The 12,041-nt window shown below is 37.2% G+C and overlaps 1 protein-coding gene across 1 annotated transcript in view; it reads left to right on the top strand.

Moving 5' to 3' along the window:
• Window positions 1-12,041, top strand: part of LOC148832882 (MAM and LDL-receptor class A domain-containing protein 2) — an 89,190-nt gene that overhangs the window by 66,335 nt on the left and 10,814 nt on the right. Inside the window, exons 41-46 of the mRNA XM_088918157.1 lie at window positions 5,070-5,257; window positions 6,503-6,668; window positions 7,779-7,997; window positions 8,477-8,661; window positions 10,345-10,576; window positions 11,022-11,181. Of these exons, the coding sequence (XP_088774283.1) occupies window positions 5,070-5,257; window positions 6,503-6,668; window positions 7,779-7,997; window positions 8,477-8,661; window positions 10,345-10,576; window positions 11,022-11,181 (1,150 nt within the window). The remainder of the gene's footprint in view (window positions 1-5,069; window positions 5,258-6,502; window positions 6,669-7,778; window positions 7,998-8,476; window positions 8,662-10,344; window positions 10,577-11,021; window positions 11,182-12,041) is intronic.

The following is a 12,041-nucleotide window of genomic DNA, read 5'->3' as shown; positions in this document are numbered from 1 at the left end:
ACTTTAGAGTTAGCATTAGCGAAATTTCGTTCTTATAACGAATTACAAGGTACAAATTCTTTATGTTCGGATTAGCGAAAATTCGTATTCCAAAGTTCTTATACTGGGGTATGAGTGTATATAGGTAATGACCGACATTTGAACAAGGGCAGACATGTCCAGCGCCCTGGCCATGCCCCTTTTCATCCTGCTGGGAACTTTTCTTGCACCCATACACGGATTCTCCTCCAAGAGTGGTGTTGCCATTAGCCCCCCTCCTCTGGGTAATCTGGACATGTGGCACCACATACTCTGAGACCTTTGGGCCCTTTGCTCACAGATTCCCAGGCCTGGAGTCTCCACAACATCCACTGTTATCCAGGCTCAACAAGCTTACCCACCAGCCCAGATGTTCCTCACTCACTTTCTGCTCAGTCTTACACCATACACAATGGCTCCTGATACTCACTTGACCAGTCATCTTCGGTCTCAGACCTGCCTCCAGCTGCCAGTGCCCTGACCTGATATCACCAGGCTGGGTCTCACGCATACAGTCTGCAGTGCCTCATTCTTGCACGCAAAACTCTCTGTCATTACATGTCTCTTCATGACATCTTATTCTGTGCCAAGACTCCACATGCTTTCCCTCACTAAAAGTACTCACAGAACATTTATGGTGCCTCACTTTCATGTCTCAGGTTGTGTAGTAGTAGTTGCAGCTGCTGGTGCACCCTGAACCCATGCCCAGCCACCACTGCCTTCTCTAACACACATGCAGCTGCAGCCTTTTGACCAGAGGTTTGAAGCCAGGTGGACCCAACTCTCCCCTAATACTCATATTGCCAGGGAGAGGGTCCCTCTACTGCACCTCACACTCTGGCTGCTCCTGCAGCTGCTGGTGCACCTTTTCCTGTGCCCAGACACCACTGTTTCCTCACCAGAGACCAGTGGCTAGACAGACCCTTCACTTTTTCCGATACCTCGTATCTCCTAGGAAAGTGACCCTCTACCACACCGACACTCCAGCACTCACATGCTAACTCAGATACACCTGTAACTCCCATTCAGTGGACATACAGACAGCACTATTCTTCCACCATAAGAGCTGCTGTCCCATTGAATCTTGAGAGGCTCCTCTTACTACCACACAGTCCCCTCCAGGACTGTTGCTGTTATCGGTCCTTTCTGGGTCTCTCTCTCAACTGTTTCTCTGACTGGGGTTGTAGCTGCAATCGTCAATCTTCCTCTCTCAAGGCAGACGTGCTTTTACTGTAGCTATTGCTGGCACCAGCAGCGTCTCATACCTTCTGCAGTCCTGCTTTGGCAAAGCTCTTTCATTGCTGAGCCTCAGCTGATGGGATATCCAGTCTCTCACTTCCTTTCTCACCTGCAGCCAGCTATGGACTGAATACTCCTTGGTCTCTCTCAGGGAACTATTTGCCATGCTCTTAATCCAGTCCTACAGCTGAGGCCTGTTAACATTCAGTCTTCTCAGCTGTGGTTACTGAGGCAAAGTGTTTTCCTCAATCAAGACCTCTGCCTCTATGGTTAACACACCCCACACAGCTCCACAAGTGCTTGCAAAGAAATTTACCCCCTACCAATGATGTTCTATTTTTTTAATTACTGTACAAATGATGTTTTGTGATATGATATGTATCATGTGATACATACTGTATTTTTAAGGGAGTATTTTTATTAATTTCAAAATCTGAATGCTCAAAACAGAACACTTTTGTGACTGAAAGAAATTAAATGTCAGCAGAAAACTTAAGAAAACTGCTAAACTAAAATATGTTGATTTCATACTGTAAGTATTCACTCCCTGTACTGAAGCAAATGTAAATTTGTTAAAATAACAAGTGGCCTCATCTAATCTCTGTAAGGTCTGTCCGTTAAGTAGTACATTTCAAGCAAGGATTCACCCATGAAGACCAAGGATCTTTCAAAACAACTGAGGGATTAAATTGTAGAAAGCCACAGATCAGGAGAAGGGTATAAAAATTGAAGACATACTGACATATGGTGAACTTGATCATTAAGAAGTGGAAGTTTTATTGTACTAACCAGTCACTAGATCACATTGTCCCTCCAAACTGAACAGTGGTAAGGCAGAATGGCTGAGATGGAAGAAAATGTCCAGAGGGTCAACAATATCCCTTCAAATCTGATAGAAAATCTGTGGCAAGACTTTGCTGTCCATTAATGATCTTCACAGCCGTAATTGTTTCCAGCGATGCTTGCAGCAGCTGACTCTGGGGGATGATACATACAGTACTTATGCAATCAACATATTTTAATTGATTTTCTTTGTTGTTGTTGCTGATTTTATCCATAAACATGTTCAGTGTTGAGCATGTACTCAAGGGAAATTATTGAAAGGGTGTGAATACTTTTGTAAGGCACTGTATATTCTTGGGCTTTTTTTCAGCTTGGCTGAGGAAACATAATATTTGGAGCCTTCTTCAGCCGAAACGTTTCTTTCTTCTCTTTTCAGCATGGAATAAACCTTTATTTGTTCCTTTGCAGACTACACATGCTGATGCAGCTACCTACTTGAACTAATATTTATGTATGTTCTTTAGATATTTCCCTATAAAGTTTAAAGACTGAAGACACATTACAGAAACATAAGGTCATACATACTGTCATACATCTTGTCATAAAAATGTTTATTTTAGAATTTCATCATCACTGTGTTTAAGATTATTTTCATATCTGTTTTAATTCTCAAATAAAACAAATCTGTAGGACTAGTACATAATATTCAAGTTATGTCTCTACAAGCTTAGATAATTGGAAACCTGGAATACAATACATTTTGTATTTACTTTCCCACTTCTCCATGTTTTAAACCAACTAGAATTTTATTTATTTTTTAATCATATTTTTAGTCAGTGGTATGCATGCCATTGTGTTGCCAGGAGACCCAATTTAATTTGTCATGGTTTTGTACACTCTGGGCTCTAGTGTTTGTTTATTGATGTGAGGAAAAACAATGTTGTCCCTTTGGATTGAGTAAGTGACCTGCAAGACTATATATTGTTTTTCTATTATGAAACATGCTTGGAAATCACAATCAAACATACATTTTTATTCTAACCCTTGTGTTTCTAAAATGCAAAAATATTAAATAAAAAATATTAAATCAGGCTCTTTGAGGTCAGTTGTTTGACTCTGGATTGGGTTGCTTTCTTTGCAGAGTTTGTACTCTGGGATGTGGTAACACAATCCCACATCCAAAGAAACATGTGTCTTAGAGAAAGAATTGTTGCTGCTTCTCTCCAAGGAAAATATTGCTACAGTATATGTCTCAAGTTTGCAAAACAGCACTCGAATGAAAAACAAGACTTCAGGAACACTGTCTTTTGGCAAGATGAGTCAAAATTGGAATTGTTTGGCCATAATGCAAAAGACCATGTTTGGTAAAAACCAAGCACTGCCTTTGTCCAGAACACCCTCAAACCAACTATCAAGCATGGTGGTGTGGTTGATGTTTTGGGCCTACTCTGCTGCCTCAGGACCTAGACAACTCATTATCATTGAATCTATTATGAATTCCATACTCTACCAGTATTCTAGAGGAAAATGTCAGACCATCTCTCCAAAAGCTAAAGCTGAACTGCAAGTGGTTCATGCAACAGGACAATGATCCAAAACACACACATAAATTTAACAATGGCTCAAAAAAAGAAATTCAGGATTGTGGACTGGCCAAGTCAAAGTCTTGACCTAAACCCTATAGAGATGCTGTGGCAGGACATAGAGAGCTGTACATTTGAGAAAGCTCTCAATCATCATAGAGCTGAAGCAGTTCTGTAAAAGAGTGAACCAAAATTCCTCCCAGATAATGAGAGACTGTTCAACTCTTACAGATAATGTTTAATTCAAGGTATTGCTGATACAAGTTGCTGAATCGAGAGGTACAGTATACTGACTTTTTTACAGAATGATATTGAACGCTGGCTGATTTTTTAAAATAAATAATGAGAAAGTACAATTTTTGTGTGTTATTTGTCAAATTAGATTAATTTTATCTACTATTTATTATTTTTTTATTGTATAATGTTAGCATGCCCAAAGGCGTTGGGCAACCAGTTGACCTTGGACCCCTGGAGGTTTTTTTTCTCCTTACTAAGGCGTTTTTGGTTCCTCTCCTCTGTTGTCTTCTGGTCTTTTCTGTTCTCCATTAACAACATGTGTGGTCACTTGCTTTGTTAAGGGCCTTGGGGCAGCCTTGCTGTGAAAGGCTATATATAAAAATCCATTGAATTGACTTGAATGCTATTAGGACTAGGACTAGGTGAAGGTCAAATATGTCTATATATATTAAACCATAAAATCTCAAGGCTGTGTGCTTACTTTTCTTACCTCACTGTGTGCTAGGTTAATTCAGGTCTCTCAACTATCTGTGATGGACTTGCATCATGCTCAGAGTGTAGTACCGCTCTGCTCTTATGCTTTCTGGGTATACTCTCCGTTGTGGTCACCCTTACCAGGAATAGGTGGCTTTCCAGTACTGGGTGCACATACAGTATTTGTGCATGTTGAAACTACCATGTATACTCAATTTGATTTGGTTTTTCTATCTTAGTTGATGCTCGAGTCCTTAGTCATTCAATCAGCTAAGTGATGTTTTTCTTCCTCCACTCATTTGAGTGGCTTCTTGAAGAACCAGTTTGGTTATTTCTACTATTAAATACAATAGTTTAAATATATGTCATCCTCTAAAAGGGGATACCGTTGTAAAAAAAAAAACAATAATCTAAAAATAATTTGAATCAGTATCAGATTATTTGCATAATAAGTAATAATTAAAATAAGTTAATACAAATATTATTAGTATTCCCTCCTTTTTTCCAGGACAGGTGTTTTATAACTTTTTCAGATACTAAACTGTTTTAAAGGCCCAGAATTGTGTTACAATAGTTGCTTCCTTGATGAACAGCAATAATAGAAATTCGAATTTGGGGCCCATTTTGAGCTGACAGTCAATCTGAGTCCCCTAGTTCCCTAGAAAGGACTAATGGTTAAATTATACTGCTGTTTTCTATTGGAATATATTAAAATGTGGACTTTGTGTTTTCTAGGGAACTATTTGTATATTGAAAGCTCTACGCCCAGGAGAGAAGGGGATGTTGCTCAGTTAAGGACTCCTTTGTTGGGCTCTTCTGGGCTTCATGGGTACTGCCTGACCTTCTGGTATCATATGTTTGGAGCCACTGTTGGAACCTTAAGGATGTATCTGCAAAAGAATCTTCATCAGCCCAAAACACTGGTGTGCATTTAATCTAATGAGCTGTTGCAACCTCAAACTGTTTTACAGTTGATTTATTTCACAATGTATTGAACTACCCAAGCATTCACATTTCTATCATCCAAGCAACTTATTAATAAGTTATCCATATAGGTTCAGATTAACTATACAATATATTTTGAGATGTACTGTACATTACAATAACACATGAATGGTTACACAGACTGTAATACAAGGTGTAGGTCTGTGCAGAATTAGATATACTATATCCAGCATACATGTATGTTAGTAAAAGCAAGCAAAAATGTGTGATAAAATTAGTCGTTCGATTGTTTTATATTAAAATGCAAATTACAGGTGACTGTAATTGTTTTAAGGAATGAAAGCAGCTTTTAAGTCTAACAGTCTGTGTAAAATTTGAGCATCCAGGCGTGAAAGGATGGTGCAGTATTCAACAATAGCTCAATGTCCTGTGAATCATCACATCATGTTTTAACCCATCGTCGTTAGAGAATAAAAAACGAAGATAAGACAACTCACCTCATTACTGCTGAATATATTTTTAGACTTTATTTAAATATAAAAAAGTATTTGCTGGTTCCAAAGGAACACTTGTCATACATTAGCTGTTGACTTGAATGTAAAGTGATTGAATTGAATATAAAGTGTTTTTTCAGTTAGTTAGTAAGAATCATTATGTTTAAGCAAATAAGATACAGTCTTTCTGAAGGCATGACAAACTGTTATGGCAGCTGTGCTAGATCTGCTAATACAGAGAGGAATACTGATGCACCGAGAGAAAAATCAGTGTACTCACTTCAGGCAGCTGTGAGTTTTTTTTCATTCCTGAGCTTGATTGCTTCTGATGCAGGAGTGCTGCTAGCTGTTTGTGTACAGGAAACATGTGGACAGCCCATTTTATAAACACGCTTAATAAAAAAAAGCAACTTTACTTTCAATTTGCCAGCTTTGATATTGTGAAAAGCACAAACCGTGACATACATAAAGCAGATAAGAAATTATAGTTTTGTGGGGTTTTATTAGCAAATATTTCAAATCCTAGCAAAGGAACACATTAATTGAATATATGAGCTGTTATCTAAAAACCCAAAAGTCTTTTGAGTCCTTTCAACTTCATCAGCTACCAACACCCAGTAACTCTCCATTTAAACAAGTTTGAGAAATAAACTTAACTTATTTTAATTGCTTTTTAATAAAGGGAATTTAACATGTTTAACATGTCTAAAAATCTCTATTTCTTCCAAGATATGGCAGAGGAAGGGGACAGTGGGAGATGAGTGGAGAAAGGCCCAGATTCATGTGGTTCTCCAGGATGTTCATGAAATAATGTTGGAAGCCACTGTTGGCGGACCTGCGGGAGACATTGCAATTGATGACATTTCATTTGTCCCTGGAGCTTGTCCACCATCCGGTATGCTCTCTGTTAAGCTTTAAGCAATCACATGTATAGAGCAAACATATCTGAAATGGGTTACAAATACAAATATGGTGATATTAATATCATTATGTTGGATGTGGGGTGTGCATAGACTAAATAACAGTCACAAGAGCTTGTATGATGATCCACCCATTTTCTAAACTCTTTATTCAATACAGAATCATGGGGCAGCCAGAGCAAACAGGCACAAGGCAGGACAGGCAGGGTACACCCTGAACAGGATGCCAGTACATCACAGGGCAGACACAGCCATACTGTACACACACTCACACCAGGGCCAATTTTCCTAGAACCCAATTAACCTTCTAGTATTTCTTTGGACTGTGGGAGGAAACCCACCTAGAAGAAACCCATGTGAACCCAGGGAGAATAAACAGTACTTTAATGCAGATAGAACCCCAGGTCCACAATTGAACCCAAGGGCCCCAGTGCTGCAAGGCAGCAATGCTACCCACTGTGCCATCATGCTGAACATGATGATGACATCATCAGAACAGCAAATTCCTAGCAGAGCTGTGAACACTGTAACTAAGTGACATTTTGCGGCTATTATTTCAATCTTGAAGCTGAATTCAACTTCATTCAAAGACTTAAGACATGACTTGTGCCATCTTAACTATAGCTTCATAAACATTTGCTCTCCTCTGTTAGGAATTCATGCATAATAATATCAGTATTATTATTAAAATTTGTACATACTGTAGTTTAACACTAATTGCAATTTATCTTTAGCACTGAAGTGGATTTTAGTTTTTGCACTTAAAATTTTAAATGAAAACTCCCATTTTAGGGAGTTACTATGTTGAATATCTTGTAGTACATATACAATCGAGAGGTTTTGATAGACGTACATTTTAAAGTTTAAGAGGAAAGATGTATTGTGTAAGTGACTCTAGGATTTCTGTCTGTCCATTCAACTTTTTTATGTCCACTCACCCACAACCTTCATCCTATCAGTCCATAATAAACAGTGAGTACTCTATTAATGTGTTATTCTTCCTCAGTTGGCATGTGAATCTGTTCAATTTATATTGTCATATCTCCAAAATAATACGATTTTCTGATTTGATTTTTTTCCTCAAGACCTTTGTGATTTTGAAGAAAATGACTGTAATTGGATCCAAGAGACAGATGACGACTATGACTGGATTAGAGGATTTGGAGGGACTCCTAGTGCTGACACTGGACCAAGCTTTGATCATACAACAAACACAGCTACTGGTCACTATTTTTATCTAGAAACCTCCAGTCCTCACAGACCAGGGCAAAAGGCAAGAATGGTTTCTCCAGCATTCCCAGCAGGTGTGATAATCTGGACTTTCATTTACTGTATATACTGTGCCTAGGCCATCAGTAAGCAAAGAGTGAACCACTGTTCTTAATAAAAGTCAGCTTGTGAGAATGTGCTATACCTTTCTTCATGTCTGTGGTCCTGCAGACAGTTTCAATATTTAAAAGTAAAATCATGTACATATTTAAGGAGGAGTTGTAGGAATTGACAACAATGTCAGCTTCTTTAAATACTTGACGAGTATTACATAGCACCTTTTCAGGACTCAAATCCAGGCTATTTGTAGCATGTTTTACACATAGCACAGTTTAGTTACATTCAACCTTGGTTATATCATTCTTGAATTCTTGACTGGTGTCTCACAAGAGATACGTGTTCAGGTTTTAATATTATGTTACAATTTTCTAGAAAACATCAGCAGACCTTAATTGTCCTTGTCAGAAACAGATGTAAGACATCTTAATGGTCATTCTGTAATTTTCTGTAACAGGGAAGAACAGGTGTTTACAATTTTGGTATCACATGTATGGAGTAGGCGTTGGAACCTTAAATGTGTACAAGCAAGATGACAGTGTTGGGAATCAGTCTCTTATATTCTCTCAAACTGGAAATCAAGGAGTGCTATGGAGGTTTGCCCAGACAAGCCTTGAAGAATGCCAGGCATCACCATTCAGAGTGAGTATTCATATTGTGCATGTCAACTCAGGGATAGAGATTTATTGCCAAAACATGTTTGGTTAACAAATTTGTTTTTCATGGAAGTTTTGAATTGAGAAAGCAACATATGAGTGCCATACAGTATTGGAGACAGCAAAAAGAGACCCTTTTTAGTGCATTTTGTGAAATGCAGAGCAAACTTAATCAGTAAATTGTTGGGATGATAAACCATAAGTATACTAATTACACACTTTTTTATAGCATATATATATACCTTTGTGTGCTTTTTCTCAGATGCTCTTATAGTGCTTTATAAGAATGGAACCTTTTCTCCTATCACTATAGTGCAGTACCAACCTGGGTGACGTAAGGCAGCCAGTGTGTGTCAGCATACCATTCAAAAAGCAGTGTGATATTGCTTCACTCATGGAATTAAGGGGAAACTTTAGGAAGGTCAAATTGTATAAGCACATAGTGGGATTTAGTCAGGATGTGTGGGTTAACTCCCCTAGTCCTTCAGAAAACCATTAAAGACCACATATCTTTAATGAGCAAGTATTGTAGTCAGGAGCTTGGATAAACATCTCCCCTAAACAGCTCACATCCTTAAGCATAGTGTCTCCTGTTGCCATACTGGGACATTGGTTTGAAAGTTTTGGACTGACAGGAGTACCTCCTCCTTCCATAACACATGCAGTAGAAGGGTGGTCTTAGTAGGCAGCAGAAATTTTACAAATCTCCCATCCTGGCACTGACCAGGACAAGCCTACTGCAGCTTAATTCCTAAGATCTGATCCAGGTGCGAAACGATAATGCTGTTTCTTAACTAGACTTTATACGTAATGACTTTTCATTTTTATTCCTTTTTAAATTAAATTTTTTTAAGAAACACAGATAGTACAGGGAGACTGCTCTTTGGAGTTTTCCACTATTGAAATATTTTATATTTCCTCATCAGTGATGTATATTCACTCATGCCATCTTTTTCTGTTGTGTATGTGTTACTTTTACACTTTTAAATGATGTGAACACATTAGAAAACAAGGTGGGCTCTACAGAATCTTTCAAGTTATTGTGTCCAGTAAGGTGAGTTCTAAAAATTACTGAGGTAGTCTAAAGCATTATTATTTCTGTTAATAGCATGTTCAAATGCACGTATTAAGCACCAGAACAGTGAATAAAGTAAAGGCCATAAGAAAATAGACAGCTGGCATGTGACAAACGGCAAGAAATGGTGCATTTTTAAAAAGGTTTTTAATCATTTAACTATGTACTAAAGATTTATTCAGTTTCTGAAGGTTTTTTAATGAAAAACATTAGCTGTTTAGACAATTTAGTGTACAATGCTATACACATATAGCTAATATACTAATAACATTTGTGCAACATTTAAAATAGAAAAGAGTTTTGAATTTGCTGTTTTTTTCCAACAAAACAGCATTGCTGAATGCTGCTCTAACTTCCCAGTGACATAAAAAATGCTAAATAGTGAAGTGATCCTTCCACTATCCATATGATTTCATAGTTTTGAATGTCTGAAATAAGCCTAAGATGAGACACATCTTATTGTTGACCAAAAATTTAAAATGATTTAACTTTACCTTAAAGCATGTAGAGATGATTGATAGGCATGAGAGTGAGAAAATGGATTGAGGATGGATTAAGAAAATCGAGGAAAGGAAATTTTGTTTTGGTGTTCAGATTGTATTTGAAGGGATAAAAGGGACCACTGACAAAGGAGACATTGCCATAGATGATATTCTGGTGTTTAATGGACCATGTTCTCCTGCTGGATACTGTGACTTTGAGACCAATTTGTGTGGATGGACAAACATTGAGGTTGTGGATGAGGGTGACTGGATCCGAAGCAGAGGGAACACTCCCAACATCAATACTGGACCTGGCGTTGACCATACTACCAACACCACAGAGGGTGGGAAGAAATACTAAATTATTATACTAATAAAGCTAATACAGTATATGAAGAATGACTGTTGCCTTATCCCTATCCCTAATTATTAAAACATTTTAAAGAATAAAACTGCTATGAATTGTTTTCTTCGCTTTGATCTGTCCTTTTCATAACAAGATTATTTAAAAAACCCTGGGCCAAACAAATCTTATCCCAGAAAAAAATGCCATTAAGTGTGTTTTATTCAGTGGTAAACAACACACAAGGAAAATATATTTGGAATGTATCCCTGCATAACCACCCAGAAAGCAGAATGTCATTATTGTTTATATTTTCTTTAACAACAAAAGTGAGAATTTGCAGTAATATAATACAATTCAATTTGGTGAGTTTATTTTGCACACATTTACCATAGCAGCACAGACAATTATGAAATGTAAAGTAACTTGTTTTTCAAACTTTCTAGGTTACTATGTTTATGCAGACAGTTCTGTGGGATCACCTGGAGACAGAATAATGCTGGTCAGTGAAATATTTCAGCCAGCAGTGGAAGGAAGCTGTCTATTATTCTGGTATCACATGTATGGCCAAAACATTGGGAACCTAAGTCTTTACATCAATAACAGGTATGAAAATGTTTAAAATATCACAAAATACTGTATATATTTTCTGAGATGCCACCCAAACATGTGAAAATTTGTCTTTGGGTTTTAAAACTATATTTGTCAAAAGAGATTGACCAGTTTGCCCTGCAACAAACTCTGAGGAGCTGTTTTCAGATTTGCCTATATTATGTTCTGTGGTTTACTAGCTGAATCCTTTCAAGTGTAGCAAAACACAGGGAAGTGATGATTTACATGCCATACCTTTCACAATAATGTGAGGCACTAAAAATATCAGACTTGTTTACTGCATTTATTACATTTTTATATGCACATACACTTCAGTTCATACTAAAGTGTCATTTCGTTATTCACTTTTAGTTCTACATTCTGAAAAAAAGTATTTTTCATTTCTTGTTGCTAGCCCTGGTTCAGTGTATTGTATGCTGCAAATAGTTTTCACTGCATTTCACAAAGCCCTCTAATGTTGTATGTATGCCAGTTGCTGATGAATAAATGAGTACATATATAAATAAAAAATAAAAATTGCTAGTGCTGGCACTATTAAATATACCAAGAGATCATTCATCACACACTCGGTGCTTCCTTCAGGAAATCTGCATCCAACAAATCTTCTCTGAACCTGTACTATACATTGGGGAGAACAGCAATTCCAAAAAAATTAACACTGAAATGTAACTTTATTTAAATTATTTAATTTAATTTATTTAAATTTAAATTTAACACTTAAACTATGAGATAAAGATTTTTTTTATTGGGGAATTGATTTGAACTGTATTATAATGGATATCTTTGTTTTGTTGTAATCCATTTGAAGTGATTTTTATCAATACTCTGCCTGCAAAAGTATTCATTTCGTCCGA

This window comes from Atractosteus spatula, chromosome 6 (assembly GCF_055471065.1).
Source record: "Atractosteus spatula isolate fAtrSpa1 chromosome 6, fAtrSpa1.hap1, whole genome shotgun sequence".
Classification (NCBI taxonomy): Eukaryota; Metazoa; Chordata; class Actinopteri; order Semionotiformes; family Lepisosteidae; genus Atractosteus; species Atractosteus spatula.
Note: the sequence above shows the minus strand (reverse complement) of the source record. Positions and strands in the feature narration are given on the sequence as shown.